General features: G+C 42.0%; 1 protein-coding gene across 5 annotated transcripts in view; it reads left to right on the top strand.

Moving 5' to 3' along the window:
* The first annotated feature begins 1,521 nt into the window (after positions 1-1,521).
* Positions 1,522-26,330, top strand: part of MKNK1 (MAPK interacting serine/threonine kinase 1) — a 36,074-nt gene continuing 11,265 nt past the window's right edge. Inside the window, exons 1-7 of one of the 5 annotated variants that reach the window (XM_032218299.1) lie at positions 1,522-1,579; positions 4,351-4,413; positions 11,930-12,026; positions 22,239-22,337; positions 23,739-23,836; positions 24,363-24,442; positions 24,891-24,964. In XM_032218299.1, coding sequence (XP_032074190.1) covers positions 4,351-4,413; positions 11,930-12,026; positions 22,239-22,337; positions 23,739-23,836; positions 24,363-24,442; positions 24,891-24,964 — 511 coding nt within the window. In that variant the 5' untranslated portion in view covers positions 1,522-1,579. Of the gene's footprint in view, positions 1,580-1,613; positions 1,737-4,350; positions 4,414-11,929; positions 12,027-22,238; positions 22,338-23,738; positions 23,837-24,362; positions 24,443-24,890; positions 24,965-26,330 lie in introns of those variants that run through there. The other 4 variants (XM_032218297.1, XM_032218300.1, XM_032218302.1 and 1 more) reach the window with 4 other exon arrangements.

The raw sequence follows: 26,330 nt of genomic DNA on the forward strand, positions 1-26,330 counted from the left end.
GGATAAAGAGAAAGAGAGAGAGATAGGTAGGCAGTCAGATAGATGGATGGAGAGAGAGAGGGGGAAAGAGGGAGAGGGATACCATAATTAAATAGACAGATAGGCAGGCAGATAGACAGACAGACGGATGGAGGGATAGAGAGGATATGTATAATTAAGGTGATCAGACGTCCCTAGCGAGGCCGCGGGCTGGCAGTAACCGCCGCAGCCTAGCTCCCCCCCCCCCCGGTCAATGGTGTCCCTCTTTACCAATCTGAAAATCTGGTCACCTTAGTTATAGGTGTTTTAACATCCATATTCTCGAATAACATTTACCATCACAGATTTTTCATCTAGTATAACTAAATACCTCACTTTCATTGTACAGTATATGTTCAATTACGATTAGTATTATTTTTTTCCCAATAAATCAGTTCTCTTACATTCTTGATTATCTATTTGATAACAGTATACCTTTATATAATCCCCATGTGAAAGAAAAGATTTTTTTTACCAACCATTTATATTTATATATCACTATTTTCCATTATACATAATTCCACCAATCAGGTATGCTTATGTTCATTGTTATCCTTGTACCTCATAATTAACTGCTGAATTTTTGATATTTATCAATTTTAATATTTATATCAGTTTATTTCTGTTTTCTTATTTATAAACTTCTTTGACAATATTTGCTACTTAAGATCGTATATGCATTTCCATGTTAATATCTTTTAAGTTCTGAGAGCCATCTTTTCTGTGGGCATCTACTTAGTGTTCATCTTAAATCTAAATCTATAGTGATCAATCTATGGATTTTAGATCGCTGATGGTGCATCTGGCTCTCTTCTCTTCTTCTGCACCCAACATTGAAGCATGTGATCACCTTTTCTGTTCATGACAGGACCACATGTTCAGCCATGTTGTCCTGTCCACCATTAAACCATCTTTCCAAGTAGCCTCCATGTCTCCAGTGTCTTTTTCCCCACTTGGAGCTGAACCCAGAAGGACATTTCTTACAACAGGTCCACATAATGTTCATATTAGTATATAATGGCTGTCAGAAACAACACGAAGCCATCTACACACTCTTGATAGTTTTTTTAAAGTTACAAGATTCTTTAAAATCATTCCACGTGGTTCGCCATTGCTTTATTGCTAGGCTGAGAAAGTATGACCGGTGTGATGCGCATGACTAGGAATTTTAAAAAAAGGAGATACCTAACACCAATTCGATCGCTACACTCATCCTTTCACTCCTACCGCCGCATGATCCTTTTTATCACCCTAAAATTGGAGCAGACCGTCAGCGTGTGAGTTGTGCCGGGCCATTCCCCATTCTTAAAGCATTAGCTAGCAGGAAAGGGAGCAATCTACAGATCTTCTGCTGTCCTACCCGCGGACTTTTTTTTTTTTTACAGCATCCGGTTTCTTCATCCCTCAAACCACCCGAGTGAGTTAGAAAACCGAGAGCGGGGAATGTTTCTCCCTACTTTCGCGTGCTCTGCGCATGTGCGTTCTGGCACCCAGTCCGGCCTTCCGGAAGCTGGTTCCAAAAGCTCTCCTACTACGAAAGGGTGATTCCCACGACCGGCAGGTGTGAGCATGCGCATACTTCCCCACCCCCGGCTTACAAAGCTTCTAAGGGGGGCAGGGGCAATTGCTTGTAGCTCCTCCTTTGTCGAAAGCGTGGCGGCCTGTGGGTTTTGGAGCCGGCTGTGAGTAGGAAGGGATGCCCTTTGGCAACCGCAGAGGTAGACGAAGCGGCTGAGCGTCGGGGAGGAGCGGGAGTAGAACTATCGGTGCCAGGGCACCTAACCTCCTGAGAACACAGGAGTTTGAAAGAAACCTTGCTACTGCTGCGGGTGAGGGAGAATCTTGGCTGGGGCTGGGAGATTTCAAAGAATCTTGGCTGGGGCTGGGAGATGTCGGGTACCGGGTGGGGCATTTGGCTTTCTCCTAGAGTAGGGAGTGGCCATAGTTTCCCCAGTAATACAGAGGATTGATTGAGCAAGTTTGGGGTGCGGTGGGGGAAGGGGGAAAGAGAAAATGGGGCGCCACGTGTTGGAAAATGAGGCGGTTTTTTGCAAGGTTTCTTTCAGACTCCCGTGTTCTCAGGAGGTTAGGTGCTTGTGGGTCCATTGTGTGTATGTGAGAGAGAGATGAAAGAAAGGAGATGTGAAAACCTAGTTGCAATATTGCCCGATTTACCTATTGAGCTTGGGGTTTGTAAGGGCATTATTTAAAGGGCCTGGGCTGTATTTGTGTCTCTATATTCAGACACTGCTTTTTTAAAAATCTGGGATAGGTATTTTTACAGAATGAAATGTGTCTCATGATGTCTGAACTTGGGATATATTTGCAAGTAATTGGGCCAAGGCCTTTTTACGAATCATTTCACAACAGTATATGAAGATTGGTTGTGGCAATATTGGCAATAAAAAGAACAAAAGAAAAACATGGCATCTTCAAAACACAAACACATTTATTATACTATAAATATATGTACTTGGATAGTCTTCTCAATTAATATTTCACTCCTGCTAATGAAATGACCACATATGTGAACATCTCTTGGCCAAAATATGGAAGTGGTTTGTTGTTGCCTTTTCATTTTTTTGTTTTTAAACATTTCCCAATCTAGTCTACAAAGTGGATTTTCTGGTGGTCTCCATCAGTTTACTAACCATATTTGATCGTGCTTATTTTTTTCTGAGCTGAGGTCAGCCACAATCTGCTAGGTGGGTTGGCTGGGTGAATATTTATATGGGAATTTTGGATACCTCACGGTTCACCTCTGTACCAACCAGGTTCTTTGCAAAATTGCCTTTTTCTGAGGGAACCTATCTGTCCCACCAGGTTGGATAGGTGAATGCTCCAGGCCCTTTCCTTTGAATGCTGTCATCTGGTGGGACCTTGGAGGCATGCCTTCTCTGTAGCTGCTCTGAGTCTGGAATAGGCTCCCACTGAGATTCACACCTTCCATCCCCAATCTTGTTAGCCTTCCTGAATGCTGGGAAGACTAAGCTAGGATGGGGATGAGCCAATGTATATGGAATATGGGTTTTCATGGCGCCATGGAAGGAATGATACAAAGCATTTTTATGTTGTTTTAATGATTTTGTTGTGAGCCACCTATGTCATATTTCTCATAAATAATTCTCATTTTAATTCTATATTACAGATCTCAGGGGGACATCCTTGAGCAAAATATTTCAGTGGAATAATATTTCAATGGAAGGAAGCTGAATTAAATTTATTATGAAAGTTAATCCTATTTTAGCTTATTAACACATAGGGATAAGAAACCTGCTACTCTACTATTTTTTTTACAATCTGACAGATACTGTTAAATCCAATTTATTGTGTTTTACATTTTCATAGAGTAAGCATACTCTTCTACAAAGATGAAGTACTCTTTGGGCAATTTATTTACTTTGATGGTTATGAGAAAGTGAATAGTAAAAGGAAAGAGCAAAGGGAGCAAAGGGAAATAAAATGAAAAAGATGTTCACAATACAACGATATATATATGTATATGTATATGTACACACACACACACACACACACACACACACACACACACACACACATATATATATATCTCACCCAATGACAGTTTTGTGAATGGCCACTTTTATTGGCAATTATTATTTGATCTTTTTCATTTTATTTCCCTTTGCTCTTTCTTTTTACTGCTCATTTTCCCACAACCATCAAAATAAACTCCTCAAAGAGTACTTCATATTTATAGAAGCTTACTCTATGAAAATGTAAAATATGTTGAATTGGATTTACAAAGTATCTGTAATATGATAAAAATAGTAGAGAATCATTTTGATAATAAATTAGCTTCTTTCAAACACATTTTGTGCTTTAAGCCTATTAGTTATGTAAACAATACTAAAATGAATTGATTTTTGTTTTTAAAGGCACCATGCTAGAGGTGTTTTGGGAAGGCTTCTTTGATACCTATTAAAAGATGGTATCTAAATAATAATAAAAGGATAAGAAGAAAGAATGAAGGAAGTACACATGAATGAGCGAGGGATTTAAAAATTTCATTGAGGTTAGGGCATCGTTAATTAAACATAAATAACTATATATTGCTTTAAAAGACTAAAAAAAATCAGAAAAATCATTCCACTAAATGATTATCAAGAACTGATATAATACAATATAAATCACCTGGTACAATTTTGTGTTGGCTATGTCTTCCAGTAATGGAATAAAATTATCTCCAATTTTCCCAATGGTATCTTGCAAATCATGTGGATTCCATTTAAGGAGATATTATTCTGAGAATTTCAGTTATATTAAGGGTTTTCTAAAGGTTGTGGCTAATCCTGATGTTTTCATTGTTTCCAGATGTCTACTTTGATGAGGCCCAATAATAGTTCGGACCTGAAGAGTTTCCCTAGTCCCATTATGGTAAAATACAAAGAACCCCCAGTTGTTTGTTAGAACTATTTAGGTTCACTTGGATGTTTTGATGTTTTCCTGTTCCATGTTATCATTATTTTTAAAAGTTATAGTTAAGCTTTTTTTTGGGGGGGGGGGGAATCTGGTAAATTTGTGCTGTTATTCTTTCTATTCTTAGAGATGATTCTCCAGAGACTACTACAGTTGAATGAAGGTTTATGACACATAGAAATAGAAATCCTAACCAAACCTATTTCACTTTCTTTGGAGAGAGACAGATAGACAGACAGACACATCCCCTCCATCCCAAGGACATTGTTTTGTATTCCTGAAAATCCACAACAGTGAATATTCCTTAAGTCTGGCCAACAAAATGTTAATTTAAACATCAAAGGAAGAGGAAGATTTGCCATATTATCACATTATAATACATGTAAATAAAAGGCAGTCAATAAATACTATAAATACAGACTTCAGCTTGCTAATATTCTTAAATTATTCCTAATAGTCTATCTAGATTTGGGGTTGCTTTAGCTAGTAAAAATATAACCTTCAAGGTTAACAATGCTTTGGAAAACTGTTTGCAAATCATTATTTTATTGTTTTTCTTTGAGCTGTGCAACCGCAGTCAAGCTTTGTATGTCTCATTTATCAGACTATTTGTTATCCTTTCCAGCTGCTTCATGTCTGGTTTTTAAATGTGACCAGAACTGAATGTACTCTTCCAGCAGAGTTTTTTCCACTACAAAGTAAAGTGAGAGAAGCAATTTCTGTGTCATGCTTGCCTAATACCTAACCATTATAGTGTACCTTGGCAATAAATGTGTTTGGACATCATGAAAACTATAAATCTCTGGTGTTTCAGTATGATTAATAGCTGAAGTTTTATAAACACTGCATCTTACTTATCCCTTCAATAAATTTCATGCAAAAATCCTCAAGCAGGTTTAATTAACTCCATCTCATGATACAGATATTAGAGTAACAGATAATGCCTTGGCGATAGATGGTAGAGGCCTAACTTTTTCTGCTCAACAGTTGTTTCTGGAATCAATTTTGTATGGAGTAGGTACAGTTGTCTCTAGGGCTTGCGATACCCCATGTATGATAGGAATATTTGGAGTTGTAGTCTAAATCTGAAGGGTAGTGGGTTGGAAACAGCTGGTATATGTTTAACTTTTGTTTTTTTCTGACCAGTTGGCTGGGACGATTTAATAGGTGAGCTTGAAAAACAAGTTTAAGGCAGAAATACCGTATTTTTCAGAGTATAAAATGCACCAGAGTATAATACGCACCAAGGTTTTGAAGAGGCAAATTAAAAAAAAAGTAGGTAGGTAGGTAGAGGTATAGAGAGGGAGAGAAAGAGAGAGAAATACAGTAGGTAGGTAGGTAGGTAGATAAAGGGATAGCGAGAGAGAAATAGAAAGATAGAGAGAGAGAAATACAGTAGGTAGGTAGGGAGAGAGAGTGTGTGTAGATAGGTAGGTAGGTAGAGGGATAGAGGGAGAAATAGAAAGAGAGAAATACAGTAGATAGGTAGGGAGACGGAGAAAGAGTAGGTAGATTGGTAGGTAGAGGGAGAGAGAGAGAGAGAGAAATACAATAGGTAGGTAGGGAGAGAGAGAGAGAGAGAGAGAGAGAAATACAGTAGAGAGAGAGAGAGAGTAGGTAGGGAGGGAGATGTTTCCAGATGTATTTATCCATGTACTGGAGAAGAAAATCGCTGACAATCTGTAGCACCTAAGACTTTGTTTCTGCTGGCACAGCACTTGATCAATCTAATTCTGGTTACCGTATTTTCACGCAAATAACCCGCCCACGCAAATAACCCGCCCATGCAAATAACCCGCCCACGCAAATAACGCGCAGGTTTTCAAGATTTATGTAAAAAAGTTTTTATACACCCCGCCTTCTTATATAACCCGCAATCACAGCACGTCCCTTCCCGATCTCAGCACTTTCCCTCCCCAGCGCCCAGGCTTTCTCCTCCGTTCCCGCCTCCCGTCCCTTCCACCATCTCAGCACTTTCCCTCCCCAGCTCGCCCAGGCTTTCTCCTCCGTTCCCGCCTCCCGTCCCTTCCACCATCTCAGCACTTTCCCTCCCCAGCTCGCCCAGTCTTTCTCCTCCGTTCCCGCCTCCCGTCCCTTCCCCGACCTCAGCACTTTCCCTTCTCCTCCGTTCCTGTCGGGATGCCTTCGTGAAAACCCCGCCCCTGGCTATGGGCGAAGCGACCAGGAAGAAGCAGGAGGCGAGAGGAAGCGCAGGCGGTGCTCGGCAGCCTGGATTCTGCTTCGCCGCCAGTTCAGCAGCTCCTCGCCTTCTCTGGCTTGGAAGTCCGGCAGGAAGGCGGTGGCGGCGGCGCGGCTGTGGCTCCGTTTTCAGGCCAGCCACCGCCTCCCCTTCCCTTCCTGCCGGACTTCCAAGCCAGAGAAGGCGAGGAGCTGCTGAACTGGCGGCGAAGCAGAATCCGGGCTGCCGAGCACCGCCTGCGCTTCCTCTCGCCTCCTTCTTCCTGGTCGCTTCGCCCATAGCCAGGGGCGGGGTTTTCATGAAGGCGTCCCGAAACCCAAGCAGGAAAAGGGAGAAAAGGAGCCCGAGCCGCCGAGCCAAGTCTCCTCAGCCCTTTCCAGTCTGGTTGCACGTGCCCCCGATGGAGAACGGGGAGCCGAGGTAAAGCTGCCTCCCAATTCCTCGAACTCCCTCGGCATCCCGGGAGCGTCGCCTCCGCCGTTCATCCGCTAAACTCACAGGCTGCCTTTCAGAAATAATAGTATTCTGTCAGGGTGGAAAACATTAGGCCAGCGCAAAGGGCGCCCGCTGATCTGCATCCCAGCCCACTGCCGCGAGGAAAGTGGTGGTCCCAAGCTCTCCCTTTAGTTAACCTGTGTAAAATATTTTCCGTATACCCCGCCCACTTTTATACCCCGCAGGGGCGTGCTGTGTAGGTAAAAAAACGCACATTACCCGCGGGTTATATGCGTGAAAATACGGTAATCAGTTAAAGAGCTTTCCAAAAGGGGGGGAGTTTTTGCAATCTGCAAACCTCCCTAAAACGGTCTGTTTTTCACGAAAAAGGGCCCATTTTTTTAAAAAAAGCATGAATAGTCGGGGGGGGGGTGTCTTGCAGAGTGTTCCTGTGGGGATGGGCAAAATGAGCAAAAAATGGCCCATTTTCCGTGGAAATGGGTCCGTTTTTTGTCAAAAAAATTGCATGCATAGCCTTATGGAGGCTTATGGAATGCTCCCGGGGGGGGGGGGGGGAACAGACCATTTTTTGCTCATTTCTGCCCTTCCCAGCCCCCCGGAGCTCTCTGAAGGCCTCCATAAAGGTATGCACGGCCATTTTGGTGAAGGGGCGGGGCTTCAGGAGGCAAAAAAAATGCTGTATCTGATGTATAAGATTTTCAGCCTCTTTTTTGAGACAAAAAAGTGCGTCTTATACTCCAAAAAATATGGTATTTATTTGAAACAAACCTTTTTGAATTACATGGGACTTATTTCTCAGAAATGAGTTCTCTCACCCCAGTTTCTAAAGTGCCATTGAATTCTAGTGTTTAGAAATTTATCATTCTTTATTCAGTGTTCCAATAAAATGTATACAAGTGGGACTTACAAAGCAAGAAAATGATTAACCCAAATAAATGTTTTTTTCATGTTGGAATTATTTTTATAAAACTAAACACAAGATTTGATTATTTTAAATCAAACAAAACGGTCAAGTTCTAAAAATGATTGAGTGGAAAATGTGTAAAGATAAAATCTGGCAATGAGTTTAAAACTAAAACATTAAAAAAAGAAACTGAAGGCTTTATTTTGGCTGTTTAAGAACAAGCTATTCAAACTAATGCAATCAAGGCCAGAATTGAAAAATCATTAAATGATTCAAAGTGCAGATTGTGCTAAGAGGCAGAAGAAACTATAGATTATATATTCAGCTCATGCAAGAAAATTGCACAAATTGATTAACAACACCATAACTCTGTCATTATGATTCTCTGGAACATCTCTAAAATTACGTGCTGTTAATGAAAAATTGGTGGAAATATATAGTTTAAAAATAGTTGAAAATGAGTAGGTTAAAATATTGCGGGGTTTTCAAATAAAAAAAATGATAAAGTCTTGGCTGACATCAGATTTAACTCTAGTTAAAAAGAAGAAACTATGGATAATTGATGTGGCAACACCCCTGGAATAGTAGAATAAAAAATTAAGAATTGAAGTTTACAAAGTATCATGATCTAAAATCAGTGTTGAAAGATTATGACGTAGACCGGCTGTGGCAGTCCCAGTGGTTGTTAGCACACTGGGTATCATACAAAAATATATTGGGCAGCATTTAGAAAATTTGGGCATTGACAAAATTTCCATCTGTCTGTTACAAACCTTCAGTCTGCTTCGATTGCACATATATTGAACTGGATATATTATGTTAACCTCAGTTCTTGGGAATAATTTGATGTATATGAAGGCCAACACCAGTTAATAAATCGACAGCTATGGTTTCACATTGTAATGTATTTGATAATATTTCATAGTCAGCCAGATGTTTAGACTGCATTTGGCTTTATTATCTAGGTCAGTGTTTCTCAATCTTAGCGACTTTAAATCCTGTGGACTTCAACTCCCAGAATCCCCCAGCCAGCACAACTGATCTAAGTCATTGTGGAGGACTTGATAGGTGGAAATAAATGCCAAATACAGTCTAAACATTTGACTGACCAACTATAAATAAACCACATAGATAGATTTTCTCCATGACATTCTGTTCCCAACTTGGTCTTTAGGTCTTCCAACAACGTGTTCATTGCTGTTGTAATTTAGTCCATTCACATTATTGCTGGTCATTTTCTCTTTCCTTCCACCATTCTCACCATTGTAGACTTTTCCAGAGAGCTAGACCTTCACCTAATAGTCCTCGACTTACAACAGTTTGTTTAGTGACTTTGTAAAGTTACAATGATACTGAAAAATGGGACTTATTACCTTTTTTCATAATTATGATATTTGCAGCATCCCCATGATCACGTGATCAAACTTCAGATGCTTGGCACCTGGTTTATATTTATGACTGTTGCTGTGTCCCAGGGTCAAGTGATCCGTTTTATGACCTTCTGATAAGCAAAGTCCATTTGGAAGACAGATTCACTTAACAACCAGGATACCAACTTATCAACTGCAGTGATTCACTTAACAACTGAGGCAAGAAAGGTAGTAAAATGAGGCAAAACTCAATAAATGTCTCACTCAACAACAGAAATGTTGGGCTCAATTGTAGTCGTAAGTCGAGGACTACCTGTATATCATATCCATAGTATAATATTTGGATCTGGCCATTTGTGCCAAGACTAGCTAAAAGCTGTTAACTAAGATTACACATTTTTGTATATATAATAAAATAAAATTTATATGCTGCTCATCACCCAGTAAATCTGGGTGGTTTACAATTGTTAAACCACATTTAAGAATGCTGCTATAGCTTTGATTGAACAAAATTAAGGGGGAAAATAGTACAAGATAGTACAATGAAGGCAAAGAAAGGATACCTGGAGGGGAACCAAAAGTCATCCTCATCAAAAGCCTGGGTGAGGAGCCAGGTATTTAAAGGAATAGTAGTCGATAGGAATCTATTTGAATTTTGCGGGGATCCTCATTCCAGAGGGCAGGTACTGCTACAGAGAAGTCACACATCTGGAGTCCTGACAGATATTTATTTATTTATTTTATTTATTTGTCTTGTATGTCGCCCACTCCCGGAGGACTCCGGGCGGCTCACAAAAGACAAGGGAAAGGGGGGAACGAGACAAAGAGAACATATTAAAAACAAAACCAACATTCACAATTTCCGTGAAGGTAGATGCTTCTCAGCTCCCCCCATCCTGCTGGAACAGCCAGGACTTGGTGGCTTTGCGGAAGGCCGAGAGGGTAGTAAGGGTCCGGATCTCAACAGGGAGCTCGTTCCAGGGCCGGAGCTGCAACAGAGAAGGCCCTCCCCCGGGGAATCGCCAGCCGACATTGACTGGCAGATGGAATCCGGAGGAGACCCAACCTGCGCGATCTAATTGGTCTGAGAGAGGTAATCGGCAGGAGGCGGTCTCTCAGGTACCCAGGTCTGATGCCATGTAGGGCTTTATAGGTAGCGACCAGCACCTTGAAGCGGATTCAGAGACTAATAGGTAGCCAGTGCAGCTCGCGGAGGATAGGTGTAACGTGGGTGTACCTTGGTGCACCCACAATCACTCGCGCAGCTGCATTCTGGACTAATTGGAGTCTTCGAACACTCTTCAAGGGCAGCCCCATGTAGAGCGCATTCAATAATCCAGTCTTGAGGTCACAAGGGCATGAGTGACTGTCTGAAGGGCCTCCCGATCCAGGTAGGGTCGCAATTGGTGCACCAGGCGAACCTGGGCAAAGGTCCCCCTGGTCACAGCCGACAGATGGTGTTCTAGAGTCAGCTGTGGGTCCAGGAGGACTCCCAAATTGCGAACCCTCTCTGAGGGGCGTATAATTTCGCCCCCCAGCCTGAGAGATGGAACAGTTGGACAATCTTTGGGAGGAAACATCAGAAGTCACTCGGTCTTGTCTGGATTGAGTGCTAACTTGTTTGCTCCCATCCAGACTCTAACAGCCTCCAGGCACTGGCACATCACTTCTACTGCTTCGCTGAGTTGGCACGGGGCAGACAGATACAGCTGCGTATCGTCTGCATATTGGTGATACTTAATCCCGTGCCGGCGTATGATCTCACCCAGCGGCTTCATGTAGATGTTAAATAGGAGGGGGGACAAGACCGAACCCTGCGGCACCCCATACTATCATTGTTTATTTGATGGAAACCAGAGCCTGCCAAACTTGTTAGATCACTGACTGGGCAGATACTATGGGACACAGGTAGTACCCGAAGTGACCATGTTGGGCTTTATAGGTGATGGACCAGCACCTGGAATCATGCTCAGAAGTTGAAGTCTTTGTGTTTATAGTATAGGAATGTATAGGTTATGTTATCTCTGTAACGTATAATATATATACATATATACATATACAATGCATACTTGAAATAAATGGAGTGTATGTTTGATAGATATAGAGCAGTTGAAAGATCAAGTAATGTGATGTAGAAGTTAATTGAAAATATTTTAACTCTCTTCTGGAATTTGTGAATTCTTGAAGTATGACTATTATAGTCTCAAATTGTTGCCACCCCATGGAATCATGACTTGACTAATACAATTGTGTTGTCACTGAATATGGCCAACAATATTAAGGAGATCTACTCCTGGCGAATATATAAAATGAGATAACGAAGAAATGAACAGGGAACAGGGAGGGGGCAGAAACTTTGTTGCCGGTCTACTTTATATGTGCATGCTATATATAGTAATTCTGCTACAACAAACAAGTCATAATGTTTTGTATAGATTAATAAAGAACAGATTTGTCATCTGTTATTTCTCTTGTTATATGCCAGAGTGAGCACAGAGAGAACTAATTGGGAGAATAAACAGAGACTTTTTTGTTTACTTTCAGACACAAAGTAATCCTTCATCAAGTTCATTTATGAATGAAACATGTTGTCAGGCTCCACCAGGCTTCTATTCAGTGAAACCCATCCAGCATAAATCAGGTATTTGCTTTGAATATTAAACCACTGAGCTGAGATTTATTTCTTAGGCATGTCTTTATTATTATTTATTATTATTTAATGGATTTATAGGCCGCCCAATCCCGGAGGACTCCGGGCGGTTTACAAAACAAAAGAAAGTAATTAGTGAAAAAATAAAAGAAAAAAAAATTAAAACATCACCATGCACCCAATCTGATCGGGGCTGGACCTCAGTAATGAGATCAACAGCCCCAGGCCTGCCGGAATAGACAGGTTTAACGGCTTTTCGGAAGGCCATGAGAGTGGGTAAGGTCCGGATCTCTGGGGGTAGTTCATTCCATAGGGTCGGAGCGGCCACAGAGAAGGCCCTCCTCTGGGGAGCTGCCAGCCGACACTGCCTGACTGACGGCACCTGAAGGAGGCCCACCCTCTGCAATCTCACCGGCCGTTGGGAGGTATGCGGCAATAGGCGGTCTCGCAGGTATCCTGGTCCTAAGCCATGTAGGGCTTTAAAGGTAATGACCAGCACCTTGAATTGCGATCGGAGACCAATAGGAAGCCAGTGCAGCTCGCGGAGGGTAGGTATAACGTGGGTGTATCTTGGTACACCCAATATTGCTCGCGCGGCTGCGTTCTGGACTAATTGTAGTCTCCGAACGCTTTTCAGGGGCAGTCCCATGTAGAGCGAATTACAGTAGTCTAGTCTTGAGGTGACGAGGGCGTGAGTGACCGTTTGAAGTGCCTCCCGATCCAAATAGGGCCGCAACTGATGCACCAGGAGAACCTGGGCAAAGGCCCCCCTGGTCACAGCCGACAGATGGTCTTCCAATGTCAGCTGTGGATCCAGGAGGACCCCCAAGTTGCGGGGCCTCTCTGAGGGGTGTAAATTCTCACCCCTCAGGGTTAAGGATGGACTATCTGGACTGTCCTTCGGGGGCAACATCCACAGCCACTCGGTGTTGTCAGGATTGAGTGCAAGTTTGTTCACTCCCATCCAGATCCTGACAGCTTCCAGGCATCGGCACATCATGTCCACCGCTACACTGAGCTGGCACGGGGTGGAGAGAAACAGTTGCGTATCGTCCGCATATTGATGGTATTTAACCCCGTGCTGACGAATGATCTCACCCAGCAGCTTCATGTAGATGTTAAATAGGAGGGGGGACAGGACCGAACCCTGTGGCACACCATATTTAAGGGGCCTAGGGGTTGACCTTTGCCCCCCAACCAACACCGACTGCGACCTGTCGGAGAGGTAAGAGGAGAACCACCGTAAAACGGTGCCTCCCATTCCCACCTCTTCCAGCCGTCGCAGAAGGATGCCATGGTCAATGGTATCGAAGGCCGCTGAGAGGTCAAGGAGCACCAGGATAGAGGAATGTCCCCCATCCCTGGCCTGCCAGAGAACATGGGTCAGTGCGACCATAGCGGTTTCGATGCTGTACCCAGGCCTGAAACCAGACTGAAAGGAATCTAGGTAATCTACTTCATCCAAGGTCCGTCAGAGTTGAAGAGCCACCACCTTCTCGACAACCTTCCCCCAAAAAGGAAGGTTGGAGACAGGATGGTAGTTCTTAAGAATAGCTGGGTCCAGAGAAGACTTCTTGAGGAGGGGTCTTACCACCGCTTCCTTCAAAGGTTGCGGGAAAGATCCCTTCTGTAAGGACGCGTTCGTAATCATCTCGTGTTACCTCCCTTCTGGTCGAGACCAGCCAGGAGGGGCACGGGTCCAGTAAACAGGTGGAGGCACTCATCGCTCCCATGGCCTTGTCCACTTCCTCAGGGGTGACAAGCTCGAACTCATTCTAGGAAATCTGATCAAGACTCTCCCTCGGCATCTCCGCTAGTACTGCCCAAGTGGAGTCCAGGTCTGCCCGAATCTGAGTGATTTTGTCCGACAGAAACTGAGTGAACTCCTCAGCCCTTCCCTGTAAGGGTTCCCCTGAATCCTCACCCTTCAAGAGGGAGCGGGTTACCTAAACAGGGTGGCTGGGCGAGATTCTGCGGACGCAATAAGAGCGGAAAAATGTGCACATTTTGCCGCCCGTATTGCCACTAAATAAGTCCTAATAAAGGCTCTTAATAGTGTTCGGTCGGATTCGGAGTTACTAGCCCTCCAGCGTCGCTCTAGGCATCTCTTTTGGTGCTTCATCTCCCGGAGTTCCTCGGTAAACCAAGGTGCCCTCCTGGATCCACTGCCGCGGAGAGGCTGCAAAGGCGCAATCCGATCCAGCGCCTCAGTCGCCGCAGCATTCCAGGCAGCGACCAAGGACTCTGTCGGATTGTGGACAAGGGAGTCGAGTCAGGTATCTCTCCAAGCTCCTTCTGAAATCCCAATGGGTCCATCAGGAGCCTGGGGCGGAACCACTTAATCGGCTCCACCTCCTTGCAATGGGGGAGTAGCTTCCCAAAGTCAAGCCTCAGCAAGGAGTGATCTGACCATGACAAGGGCGAGATCTCTATTCCCCTTAATTCAAGATCACGTCTCCACTGCCCCGAGAGAAATACGAGGTCGAGCATGTGTCCCGCTCTATGAGTCGGACCCTGAACTACTTGGGTCAAGTCCATGGTTGTCATGGAAGCCATGAACTCCTGAGCCCCGTCAGAGTGTTCGCCCAGAGATGGCAGGTTAAAGTCCCCCAGTACCATTAGTCTGGGGAACTCCACCGCCAACCTGGCTACTGTCTCTAGGAGCGCAGGCAGGGCTGTTGTGACGCAGCTGGGAGTTAGGTACGTCAGAAACAAGCCCAATTGAATCCCTAGGTCCAACTTCCCGAGAAGAGACTCACACCCCACGATCCCTGGAGCAGGGATCTTGCGAGGAACTAATGACTTTCGGATAATAACTGCCACTCCCCCACCCCTTTCTCTGGTGTCGTGGTTGGTGGAGCACTTGGAACCCTTCTGGGCATATTTCTGAGAGGGGGATTCCTCCCTCATGGCCCAGCCAGGTTTCAGTAATACATGCCAGGTCTGCCCCCTCGTCTAATATTACATCCCGGACGAGGGGAGCTTTATAAACCACAGACCTGGCATTTAGCAACAGCAACCTGAGACCAGGGCCCTGATTTCCTCTGTCACCAGGTCCTTGAGTTGAACTTGAAGGGCCAGAACAAGGGATCGCTGTGATGTAGCGAGCCCTTCTTCCCCGGTAATGGCTAGCCCTGCAGCTCCCGTCATATCTGCCCCTCCCGGTCTTAACCGAGATGCTCCAACCTTCCCCCATCCCCGTAGACCCACCCCTCCCATGGCCTCCATTCTTCCCAGCAGGCAGCGCATACCATTCGTTCTAGGATGGGAGGCAGGTCTGGGCCTCCATCCACTTCTTCTTCTGCACTCAGTGGAGGGGGCTCCAGGCCGTACTCTCAGTCCTATCATGTATACCACACAAGCACTCTCCTCATACACCCCCCACAATAATCATTAAAAAAATACAACAATATAATAAAATAATAAATTAGTTAAGTTAAAAGTGGGTACATTCTTCTTCATTCAGACATTCACACACACACTCCACAAACAGGTTAAACGCAGATCTTGATTCCGCCCAAGCGGTGCGTGCAAGTTCGAATAGCTGGGACTGATGATGGTTTGGGAGGGAGAGTTCCTCGTTCTCTTTTTCCCTCCTGCGAGGTCTAGAAAAGTGCAAAAAAGGGTCCATAAGTCTAGGGTGGCTGAAGTGGTTGGGGGGGGGGAGAGGAGGGGGTAGACGCCAGTTGGAAGGGGCGCTGGATCCCCGTCCACGTCTTCTTCGTCTTCCGTCGTCTCCTCCTGTAAGAGGTGTGTGACACGAGGCAAAACGCAGAAGTTGCCGACATGCCAGAAGATCATCATAGTCGTTGCAGTGGTGGTGTAGTCTGAAAGGTAAACGGAAGAGAAGAAGAAAGTGAGGCTCCGGACGGAGCCAGGAATGGCGGCAGCTGGGGGTGTGTGTGATCGCTCGACGGCACCGAAGACAAGATGGTCTGAGAAACAGCGCCGTCCGAGGAGGCGTTCCTGGGGCAGCAGTGGACGGCGGCAACCATAGCAGAAGAGGCCAGACGCAGGGTCCCAAAAGCCGAGGTTGTGACAGTTAAAGCGTCGGGCAGTGAGAAGCCCTGCAGCGGTGGTGGCAGGGCAGAGCGAGGCTGCGGCAGGAAAGGAGGAGGGGTGGTGGTGCCCGGAACAGCAATGGCAGTGGCAGACAGAGCCAGCCGCCCAGTCCCGGAGCACATCTCTAAGTGTTCAAAATGTTGACCTTGTGTGGAATTCTTGGTGCTATTAGTGCTTGGTTGTTGCAGATGTTTATTCCCTGTTTAGGTAACATCACAAGTACAAGTAAGTGTGGGGTTTGCTTCCTGTTTATATACAATAGCTTGCTCTATCAGTGTTGGTAAATGCTGGAACCTGTGGAAACTTATTCTATAAAAGATGTTTGTTTCTGATGGCATAGATCAGAGGTGTCAAACTCAACTCGCGCTGGGTGCTTAGATCTGGGATGCTCTGAAGACAGCAAAGGACTGGCCTGTGGTGCCTCTGCCAGCAAAAACGGGCTCCCAATCTTCATTTATGGCTGGGATGGCCTCTTGCAACCTTTTACCTGTAAAAACGGGTTGCAGGAGGCCATCCCAGTGAAAACGGAGATTGGGAGCCTGTTTTCACTGGCAGAGCACTTGGGCTGCCTGAGGCGCCCCTGACACGAGTGATGTCAAGCTGCCTATGGCCATGGCCTCCACGGCCCCCCGAAGTCAATACAACCCTGATGCGACCCTCAATGAAATAGAGTTTGACACCCCTGGCATAAATTGATATAAGCTTAGCAGTTATCAATATATCAATTATTTATGCTTAAAAGTAGTTTATTCAGAGAGATAAATATAATGAAGACAGGGTAAGCAAGGCTTCTCTTTGCCACCCACACCTTGCCCAATATTTTCAAGAATACCAATTGCACAAAATGTACAGGGGGTAGTCCTCAGCTTATGACCACGCGTCCCAAAATTTCTGCTGCTAAGGGAGCCATTTGTTAAGTGAATTTTGCCCCATTTTGTGAACTTTCTTGCCACAATTATTAAATGAATCACTACAGTTGTTAAGTTAGCAACAGAGTTAAGTGAATCTGGATTCCCCATTGACTTTGCTTGTCAGAAGGTAGCAAAAGGTGATGATTCCAGGGCGCTGCCACCATCATAAATATGAGTCAGTTGCCAAGGGTCTGAATTTGGATCATGTGACCATGGGTATGCTGCAGTGGTTGTTAAATGTGAAAAATGGTCATGCCACTTTTTTCATTGTAATTTTGAACAGTCGATGAACTGTTGTAAGTTGAGCACTACCTGTACTGCAGAAGCCCAGATAATCATTAGATTGCAGCAGAGAGGACCAAATGGTTCTCCTGTGCTACAAACTAGAGGCCACGGTCTGCTAAATCAAGTCTTCATTTTGTATGGTTCTGCCTTTTTAGTTAAACCTTAGCTAAATCAATGGAGCATTAATCCAGTAAATGATAGCATAGCAAAAATAACTGAGCTTTGTAAGATTGAGGGGCATGAAAAGAAGGGGACAACAATGGGCAAGGGAATGAATGTGTTCATTGCCAGTGCAATGCTGGAAGCCTTGTTGGTTGCTTCTGGGCACACAGGTCAGAGTTGTGGACAGTTGTCCATACAGTTTCCAAGAGCCAGCCCCAACACAGTCCAGATGAGACTCTACTAATGTCCTTGAGTTTCCTTAGCTATTTTGTGAAGATGAATACAGATTGCTCCTAGGCTCATTTAATATAATTTTAAAGCAATCCTACTACAAGATAGGTTAGAAGGGCAGGTGCTATAATTATGGTAAAACAATTGATTGCCATCTTACACATTTAAAAAAATGGCAAGGTCATTCTGTTTCATTCTAGCAAAAAGTATGTTAGGAGAGTAGTTATACAAGGATATGTCTAGCATTTCTGATTAAAACCACAGGTAGAATAAATAGCAAAAGTAACACTTGTTTTATGGCTGTCTGAGCACAACTTGGACATAGCAATGAGTCAAGCTTTTTTTTGGTGTGAAAGAAAGCTGTTTAACCTTTGATGTGTCAGATGGGAAAAACTGATTGAAATAGCCTCTACATTGGCTAGCCCAATACAGATACTGTAGAGAACAAATACATTTCTTAACAGAATAACAGAGTTGGAAGGGATCTTGGAGGTCTTTTAATCTGACCCTCTGCTTAGGCAAGAAACCCTACACCATTTCAGACAAGTGTTTATCCAATTGCTTAAAAACTTCCAGTGTTGGAGCATTTGCAACTTCTGGAAGCAATGTTCCATTGATTAATTGTTCTTTCAGGAAATTTCTCCTTAGTTCTAAGTTGTTTCTCTCCTTGATTAGTTTCCACCCATTGCTTTTTGTCCTACCCTCAGGTGATTTGAAGAATAGCTTGACTACGTCTTCTTTGTGGCAACCCCTGAGATACTGGATCACTGCTATCATGCTACCCCTAGTCTTTCTTTTCATCAGACTAGATATACCCATTTCCAGCAACCGTCCTTTATATGTTTTAGCCTCCAGTCCCCTAATCATCTTTGTTGCTCTTCTCTGTACTCTTTCTAGAGTCCCAACATCTTTTTTACATTGTGGTGACCAAAACTGGATGCAGTATTCCAGGTGTGGCCTTAACAAAGCATTATAAAGTGGAATTAACGCTTCATGTGATCTTGATTCTATCCCTCTGTTTATGCAGCCTAGAACTCTGCTGTACACTGCTGGCTCATATTTAAATGATTGTCCACTAGGATTCCAAGATCCCTCTCACAGTTACTGCTATTGAGCAAGGCACCACATATACTTGTATCTGCATTTTGTTTTTGTTGCCTAAATGTAGAACCTTACTTTTTTCACCATTGAATTTCATTTTGTTAGATAGCGCCCAATGTTCAAGTCTGTCAAGATCCTTCTGTATCTTAAGTCTATCTTCTGGAGTGTTGGTTATTCCTGCTAGCTTGGTGTCGTCTGCAAATTTGATAAGTTCCCCATCTATTCCCTTGTCCAAATCATTGATGAAGATGTTGAAGAGTACTGGGCCTAAAACAGAGCCTTGGGATATCCCACTGCATACTTCCCTCCAGATAGATGCAGGTTCATTGAGGACTATACTTTGAGTGTGGTTGGTCAGCCAGTTACAAATGCATCCAGTGGTGATACTGTCTAACCAACATTTTTCTATTTTATCAAGTGGTAAGTTATGGTCTACTTTATCAAATGCCTTACTGCAGTCCAAGTAAATTATATCGACAACATTCCTCTAGTCCACTAATTTTGCCACTTTGTCAAAGAATGCAATAAGATTAGTCTGTCATGATCTGTTTTTCACAAACTCATGTTGGCTTTTGGTTATTACTTTATTTACTTCTAGATATTTGCTGATTCGTTGCTTGATTATCTTTTCCAGAATCTTCCCTGGTATTGCGATCAGACTGATAGGTCTGTAGTTTTCTGGATCCATTTTTTTCCTTTTTTGAAGATGGGAACTACATCAGCTCTTTTCCAGTCCTCTGGAGTTCCCCGGTGCTCCAGGATCTTTGAAAGATATAGTTCAGTGGTTCTGAGATCTCATCTGCGAGTTCCTTCAGAACCTTGAGGTGTAATCCATCTGGTGATTTGAACTTGCCTAGGGTAGACAGGTGCTCACTTACCATTTTCTTCCCTATTTTAACTTGTGTTCCTGATCTGTTTTTTGTGGTGCTGTTTTTGATAGGTTGGACTGTTTTTTTCCCTTTGTATAAAGACAGATGCAAAAAATGGGTTAAGTAGTTCTGCTTTCTCCCTGTTGCTTGTCACCTTCTTGCCACTTTTTTCTTGTTTTTAACATGTTGGAATAAGCTTTTTTTGTTATTTTTACTTTTGTCGCAAGCCTTTGTTCATTGTGAGCTTTAGCTTTCCTCACTTCATCTTTGCAGACTTGGGCTATTTGCTGATATTCTACCTTAGTTATGTGCCCCACTTTCCACTTTTTATACTTATCCTTTTTGTCTTTTAATTTGTCAGAGTTCTTTATGCAGCCATGCTGGGTTTTTTTGAGAGCTGTTATTTTTTTCATTGGTATTGTGCTAGACTGGGCTTTTATAATCTCATTTTCAAAATTTCTCAAGCTTCTTGAGTTGTTTTCCCCTTGAAGATCAGTAATGATATTAATTATAGCTTCAATCATAAATCAAAAAGCACATTGAGTTATTATTGTTGACTACTGCACCACTGGAGCATTTCATTCAAGTTGAATTCAGTATTTTTAAAATGGAGACAGGCCTTTAAAATACAAAAAAAAATCAATTCAATGGACATGCACTATATATATATATATGTGTGTGTGTGTGTGTGTGTATTGTATATTGTGTATATGTATGTATATATACTTAGAGTCACAACCCCTGGTATGCCCAAGTATGGGAGGAAGGTCACACTTCCACTCTCTGTCATTAGGCTCGTCACAAGAGTCCATCCAGACAGAAACCCAATATTTTTTACTGTTGCCTTTTTTGTTACATTTGTTATATTTATGCTGATAAATAAATAAAGGGAGACTAGTATAGATCTATTTCAAGCTATTTAGCTCTCATCAGCTAGCCATACCCAAGTTTTTGGGAATCGAACCTGTGCTCTATTGCCTCCCAGGCAGGGAGTTAACCATTTGAGCTACAGAGAACGACTCCTTTATCAGCCAGCCAGGGTGGGAGGTATATACTTAGAGTCACAACCCCTGGTATGCCCAAGTATGGGAGGAAGGTCACACTTCCACTCTCTGTCATTAGGCTCGTCACAAGAGTCCATCCAGACAGAAACCCAATATTTTTTTTTTTTACTGTTGCCTTTTTTGTTACATTTGTTATATTTATGCTGATAAATAAATAAAGGGAGACCAGTATAGATCTATTTCAAGCTATTTAGCTCTCATCAGCTAGCCATACCCAAGTTTTTGGGAATCGAACCTGTGCTCTATTGCCTCCCAGGCAGGGAGTTAACCATTTGAGCTACAGAGAACGACTCCTTTATCAGCCAGCCAGGGTGGGAGGTATATACTTAGAGTCACAACCCCTGGTATGCCCAAGTATGGGAGGAAGGTCACACTTCCACTCTCTGTCATTAGGCTCGTCACAAGAGTCCATCCAGACAGAAACCCAATATTTAAAGGCAACAGTAAAAAATATTGGGTTTCTGTCTGGATGGACTCTTGTGACGAGCCTAATGACAGAGAGTGGAAGTGTGACCTTCCTCCCATACTTGGGCATACCAGGGGTTGTGACTCTAAGTATATACCTCCCACCCTGGCTGGCTGATAAAGGAGTCGTTCTCTGTAGCTCAAATGGTTAACTCCCTGCCTGGGAGGCAATAGAGCACAGGTTCGATTCCCAAAAACTTGGGTATGGCTAGCTGATGAGAGCTAAATAGCTTGAAACAGATCTATACTAGTCTCCCTTTATTTATTTATCAGCATAAATATAACGTATGTATGTGTGTATATATATATATATATATATATATATATATATATATATATATATATATATATATATATATATATACATATACATACATACATACATATATATACATATATATATACATACATACATACATACATACATACATTCATTTATACACACACACACACACACACACACACACACACACACACATATCCCCAGACCCCTTTCCTGCCATCCTTCTGGGCTTTTATGAAAATTTTATTTACTATATATTGTAGACTTCTGCTGAATGGATTTTTGCATTCTAAATATCTTTTTTTTAGTGTCCTGCTGATTTTTCACACTGTCTCTTTTTTTAACTCCATTGCCTGGGGTTGATACAACCTGGTAAAAAGCCATTCCTTCCCTCACCCCTCCCCTTCCAGGAATTATGACTTATTATTTTATAGTGTCTGAACAAAAAGGTCCTATAAGCTTTAACAATTGAAATAGTGGTAAAACAACTATTCCAAATGGGCCTATGATGTGCTATGTGGGAACCCCATATTTTGTAACATTTGTACAAACATTTTGTACATTGTTTTTTATTGTTACTTTTTTCTTGCTGTGTCCCTATACCTTAAAAATAGTATTCCTTGGATATAACAAATATATTATTATTTTTTACATTGCGTGAAAAAATAAATTCGAAAACATTAGAGATTTAAGAATCTGAAGTTATATTACTCTCTCACATATTTGCTGTAAAAAAACACATGATCTGCTGTACTTTTTCTGTTGTGTAGAGATCATCAACAGCCAGCCTCTTCCCATATTAGAAAATGGTAAAAGGAAAAAGAAAAAGCGGACAAGAGCTACAGATCATTTCCCTGGAAGGTTTGAAGGTTGGATTTATAACTGCTTGGATTTTGGGGGGGATGTAGTTTTGGTTTTGGGTAGATTTGTTTGCTTGTGTTCAATCCTGTATGGTAGTCTTGGAAATAATGTGAGAGTATTGCACTTTGATTTGTAGTGTAAATCTGTGTTTCTCAATCACAGCAACTTTTAAGATGCAGGATTTCAATTCCCAGAATCCTTCAGTCAGCATGGCTAGCTGGGGAATTCAAGGTTACACATCTTAAAGTTGGAAGTACTGGGTTAAAAGCACAACTTACATTTTTCTGCTTGTGCATTGTCCTTGTTTGGCTTTGCTGAAGAAGAACAAAGTAGAGATACTCCCTGTTTAACAACAGCCCTATTTAGAAACCATTTGAAATTGTGACAGTGTTAAAAAGGTAACTTTATGACTGGTCCTTGAACTTACCACTATTACAGTTTACAGTATATTATCAGCATTCAGGTACTTTGCAACCAGCCCATATTTATGGCCATTGCAACATCCAGTGGTCACACGATTGTCACTTGCAAGCTTCACATCCAGCTTTCAACAAGCAGAGTCAATGGAGAAGTTGGCAGTAAAATTACAAGCGATATCTCAATAAGTGATTTTCTTATTGACCATGGCGGAACTGATGTTGAAAGTCCTTTGTGGAAAAGTGATATTTCACTTAATGACCATATCACTTAGTGACAGTTGCTGGTTGCAGTTGTCATTAAGTGAGGACTACCTATAATTGAAATTCACATTGCATGATTCCATATTTCATTGATATTATTCCAAGATCATTGAAAAGGAAGAAGCATTAGCAATTAAAATTTAGAAGGTAAAATAGAGAGGATCACAATCTTTCAGAAATGATGTTTTCCACATGAAAAACCGATAAACTTTTCTTCCATGTTGTCTTTAATTTCTTGATGAACTTTTTCTTGTTTAGTAGCAATTGTGTTATCAGCACTAAGTTTACCCAATTGTCCACTATTAATTCCCTCTGTATATGGGATTATTATTATTATTATTATTATATCTTTTATTCATTAAACATGAAACACAGTCAACTGAACATTTAAACATGTATCACAAATACCATTGACTGGCTCTGATGGTTGATATGGGTTGCTACCAGAATCCTAGGTATCAACCAAGTATCTTCTTAAAATTTAAGTTGTTCCTAGTAGTGCAGTCTTTTGCAGCTCTGCTGGTGCTACAGCAGGATGCTGCAACTTCTTGATGTATTTTGCAAAATTCTTGGACATGGTACCAAGTGCCCTGATGACAGTGGATACCACTTTTACATGTTTCATCCATAACCATGTAGTTTCTTATTATTACTATAATATATATAATTACTATTATTACTGTTATTATTATTATTATTACTGTTATTATTATTATTATTATTTGACAGATTTATACAAGCTCACTGCAGAGATGCTTGGTCAGGGCTCCTATGCCAAGGTTCAAGGAGCAGTTAGCTTGCAGACTGGAAAGGAATATGCAGTTAAGGTGAGGAAAACATCACAATTTTCCTTTTGATTAAGAGCATTTTATCTGCGAGAACTTACAAGAACCCAGTTACTAACTACACTAATAACTAGTTCAGAGGTAGTGAACTATGGCCCTTTATGATTTTTGGACTTCAATTCCCATAATTCCTGCCTTGAAGTTCTTGATTTGAAGTCCACAAGTCATAAAAGGGCCATAGTTCCCCACCCAATTCTAGTTCTAAACATTTTTCCCCCTTCAACATAATAAAATGAAAAGATTGTGTCAATGGCAACATTTGGCATCATGCAAAATTTTCTACTTCCGCAGCAGGAATTTCCCTCACTTTTCCTCCCAATGCTTCATGAAGGCTTCTGAAAGCTCATCTGGAGGGTGTAGGGTTGAGTAGATGTGTAACATGGTGCAAGAAATGATTTTGATCTGTCAATAAAACCCAAGTTTGGCAGGCAGACAGAATTGGATATAATGCAATATTCATTCTGCAAGAAGTTTTTCATTTTAAAAAAACTTTCTATTTTTGCAACAGATAATTGAAAAAAATGCTGGACATAGTCGGAGTCGGGTATTTCGAGAAGTGGAAACATTGTATCAGTGTCAGGGTAATAAGTAAGTATTACAGTATTAATAAAATCTTGTATGTTAAAGATTCCACAAAATAAGATTGGCAGCAGTTGTTTATTCTTGGTATAGGCTTGGAAAGCAGAGATCAAATAACATCCCTTGTAAATTATGTTGATCAAGCACAAAGGATAGACTTGAAGCAGCTGCTTCTACCAAAATTGTTCAGTTCCTTTTGGCTCCTACATATTTATTTAGCAATGCAGGCGTGGCAATGAGAGAGAGCGCAAGACAATTGAATTATTTTTCATATGTATGAAAAATACTGATTAATTTTAAAATCAGTCATACTGATGATTTTAGGATTACAACGATGTGATTTTTGTTTACCTGAAAACATCAGAATATTTCAAATAACACTTTTGGGCATACTTGTGCAATTTTGATGTACTAAGAAAATAAAACTTAGCATGATCACCTGTGCCTTGTTTTTAAGGAACATTTTGGAATTAATAGAGTTTTTTGAAGATAGCGTAAGGTATTACCTTGTGTTTGAAAAACTGCGAGGAGGTAAGTATTCATTCCCCTTCCTTTGCCTCTGCTCTCCCAATTTTGTGATAACATTGACCCTGCCTTAGTTTAATCATTCAAACCTTTCACAGAAATATGTAGTTTTATCTTATGTTACATAACACTTGGATTTTCATTCATAGCCTATTTTAAAGAGTATTATTGTATTCCTGTATGAAGCTGAAATATTATCCAGATAATATTGGGGTGTTCTTAAAAAATGAATTGAAGTCACTCAGAACAATTACATTATAGTAAAGAGCAGAAGACCTGTGTTTTTTAGTGTTGAGAATTGGCCACATATATAAAAAATACAAAGTTAGGAACAATGTTCTCTCTAAACTGTGCGCTTGCGCGGCTGCACACCTAAAAGAAAACACCGCGCAGAAGTTTCAAACTGCAGCGCAGTGTTTCTTTAAATGTGACTGAAAATATCCCTCCTCCCTCCCTTCTCTCTCTGCACCGAACTCTCTCCTCCATCTGGTGATTGGTGAAATCAAGGAAGACTCTGCCCAGAGACCAATGACACTGCAGAAGGGAGAATTCCCATTGGGAAAACATGATTCGCTGGTTGTAGCCTGTGTTTCTCTGCACATCTGGGGTTTCTCAGGCATTGTGTTGTGTGAAGCCCCGTTCTGGACTGGGCAGTCTTTCTGCGATCCCTTCACTTCAGGGAGAGAGGGAACCAGCGTGGAATTGGACTGCCTGAGCCAAAGGGGTCCACAGGATCTTGAGACTTGATTTTTGAGCAGTACCAATCCTTTCTACTCTTTCCTTTTCCTTTCTGTCCTTCTTCTATCTTCCTTTCCTTTTCCTTTCCTTTCTCTTTTCCTTTCATTTCTCATTTCTTTTCCTTTTTTCTTTCCTTCTTTTCCATTTCTTTTCCTTTCTCTTTTCCTTTTTCCTTTCCTTTCCTTCTTTCCTTTTCTTCTTTGCCATTTCCTTTCCTTCTTTGCCATTTCCTTTCCTTTTCTTCCCCCTCCCCTTCCTTCCTTCCTGGGGGTCTGAGGGAGAGGGAGGGGACCCTTTTCCTCCTTGCCTCCCTCCCCAACATCTGCTCTGATGGCAATTATGGCTTAAAAAAATTCAGGTGTTCAGGCATGAAAATGTGCCACTCAAACACTATACTTTTCCGCACATTGAAAAAAATTAGAGGGAACATTGGTTAGGAAACGGATTATGTGCCCCTCTTTGCAGTGACAAAGTATGATATACAATTTCACAGTAAAAATCTGTACATCTATTATTCAAAATTTGTTTTTGATGGGGAGAGGGTGGTTTCAGGAAATGTGAACAGACTAAACTTTTGGCCTATCATTCCTGATAAAAATAGCAAACTTGTATAAACAACTTTGGAGTAAATGTC

The sequence above is a fragment of the Thamnophis elegans genome, chromosome 5, assembly GCF_009769535.1.
Source record: "Thamnophis elegans isolate rThaEle1 chromosome 5, rThaEle1.pri, whole genome shotgun sequence".
NCBI classification, from domain to species: Eukaryota; Metazoa; Chordata; class Lepidosauria; order Squamata; family Colubridae; genus Thamnophis; species Thamnophis elegans.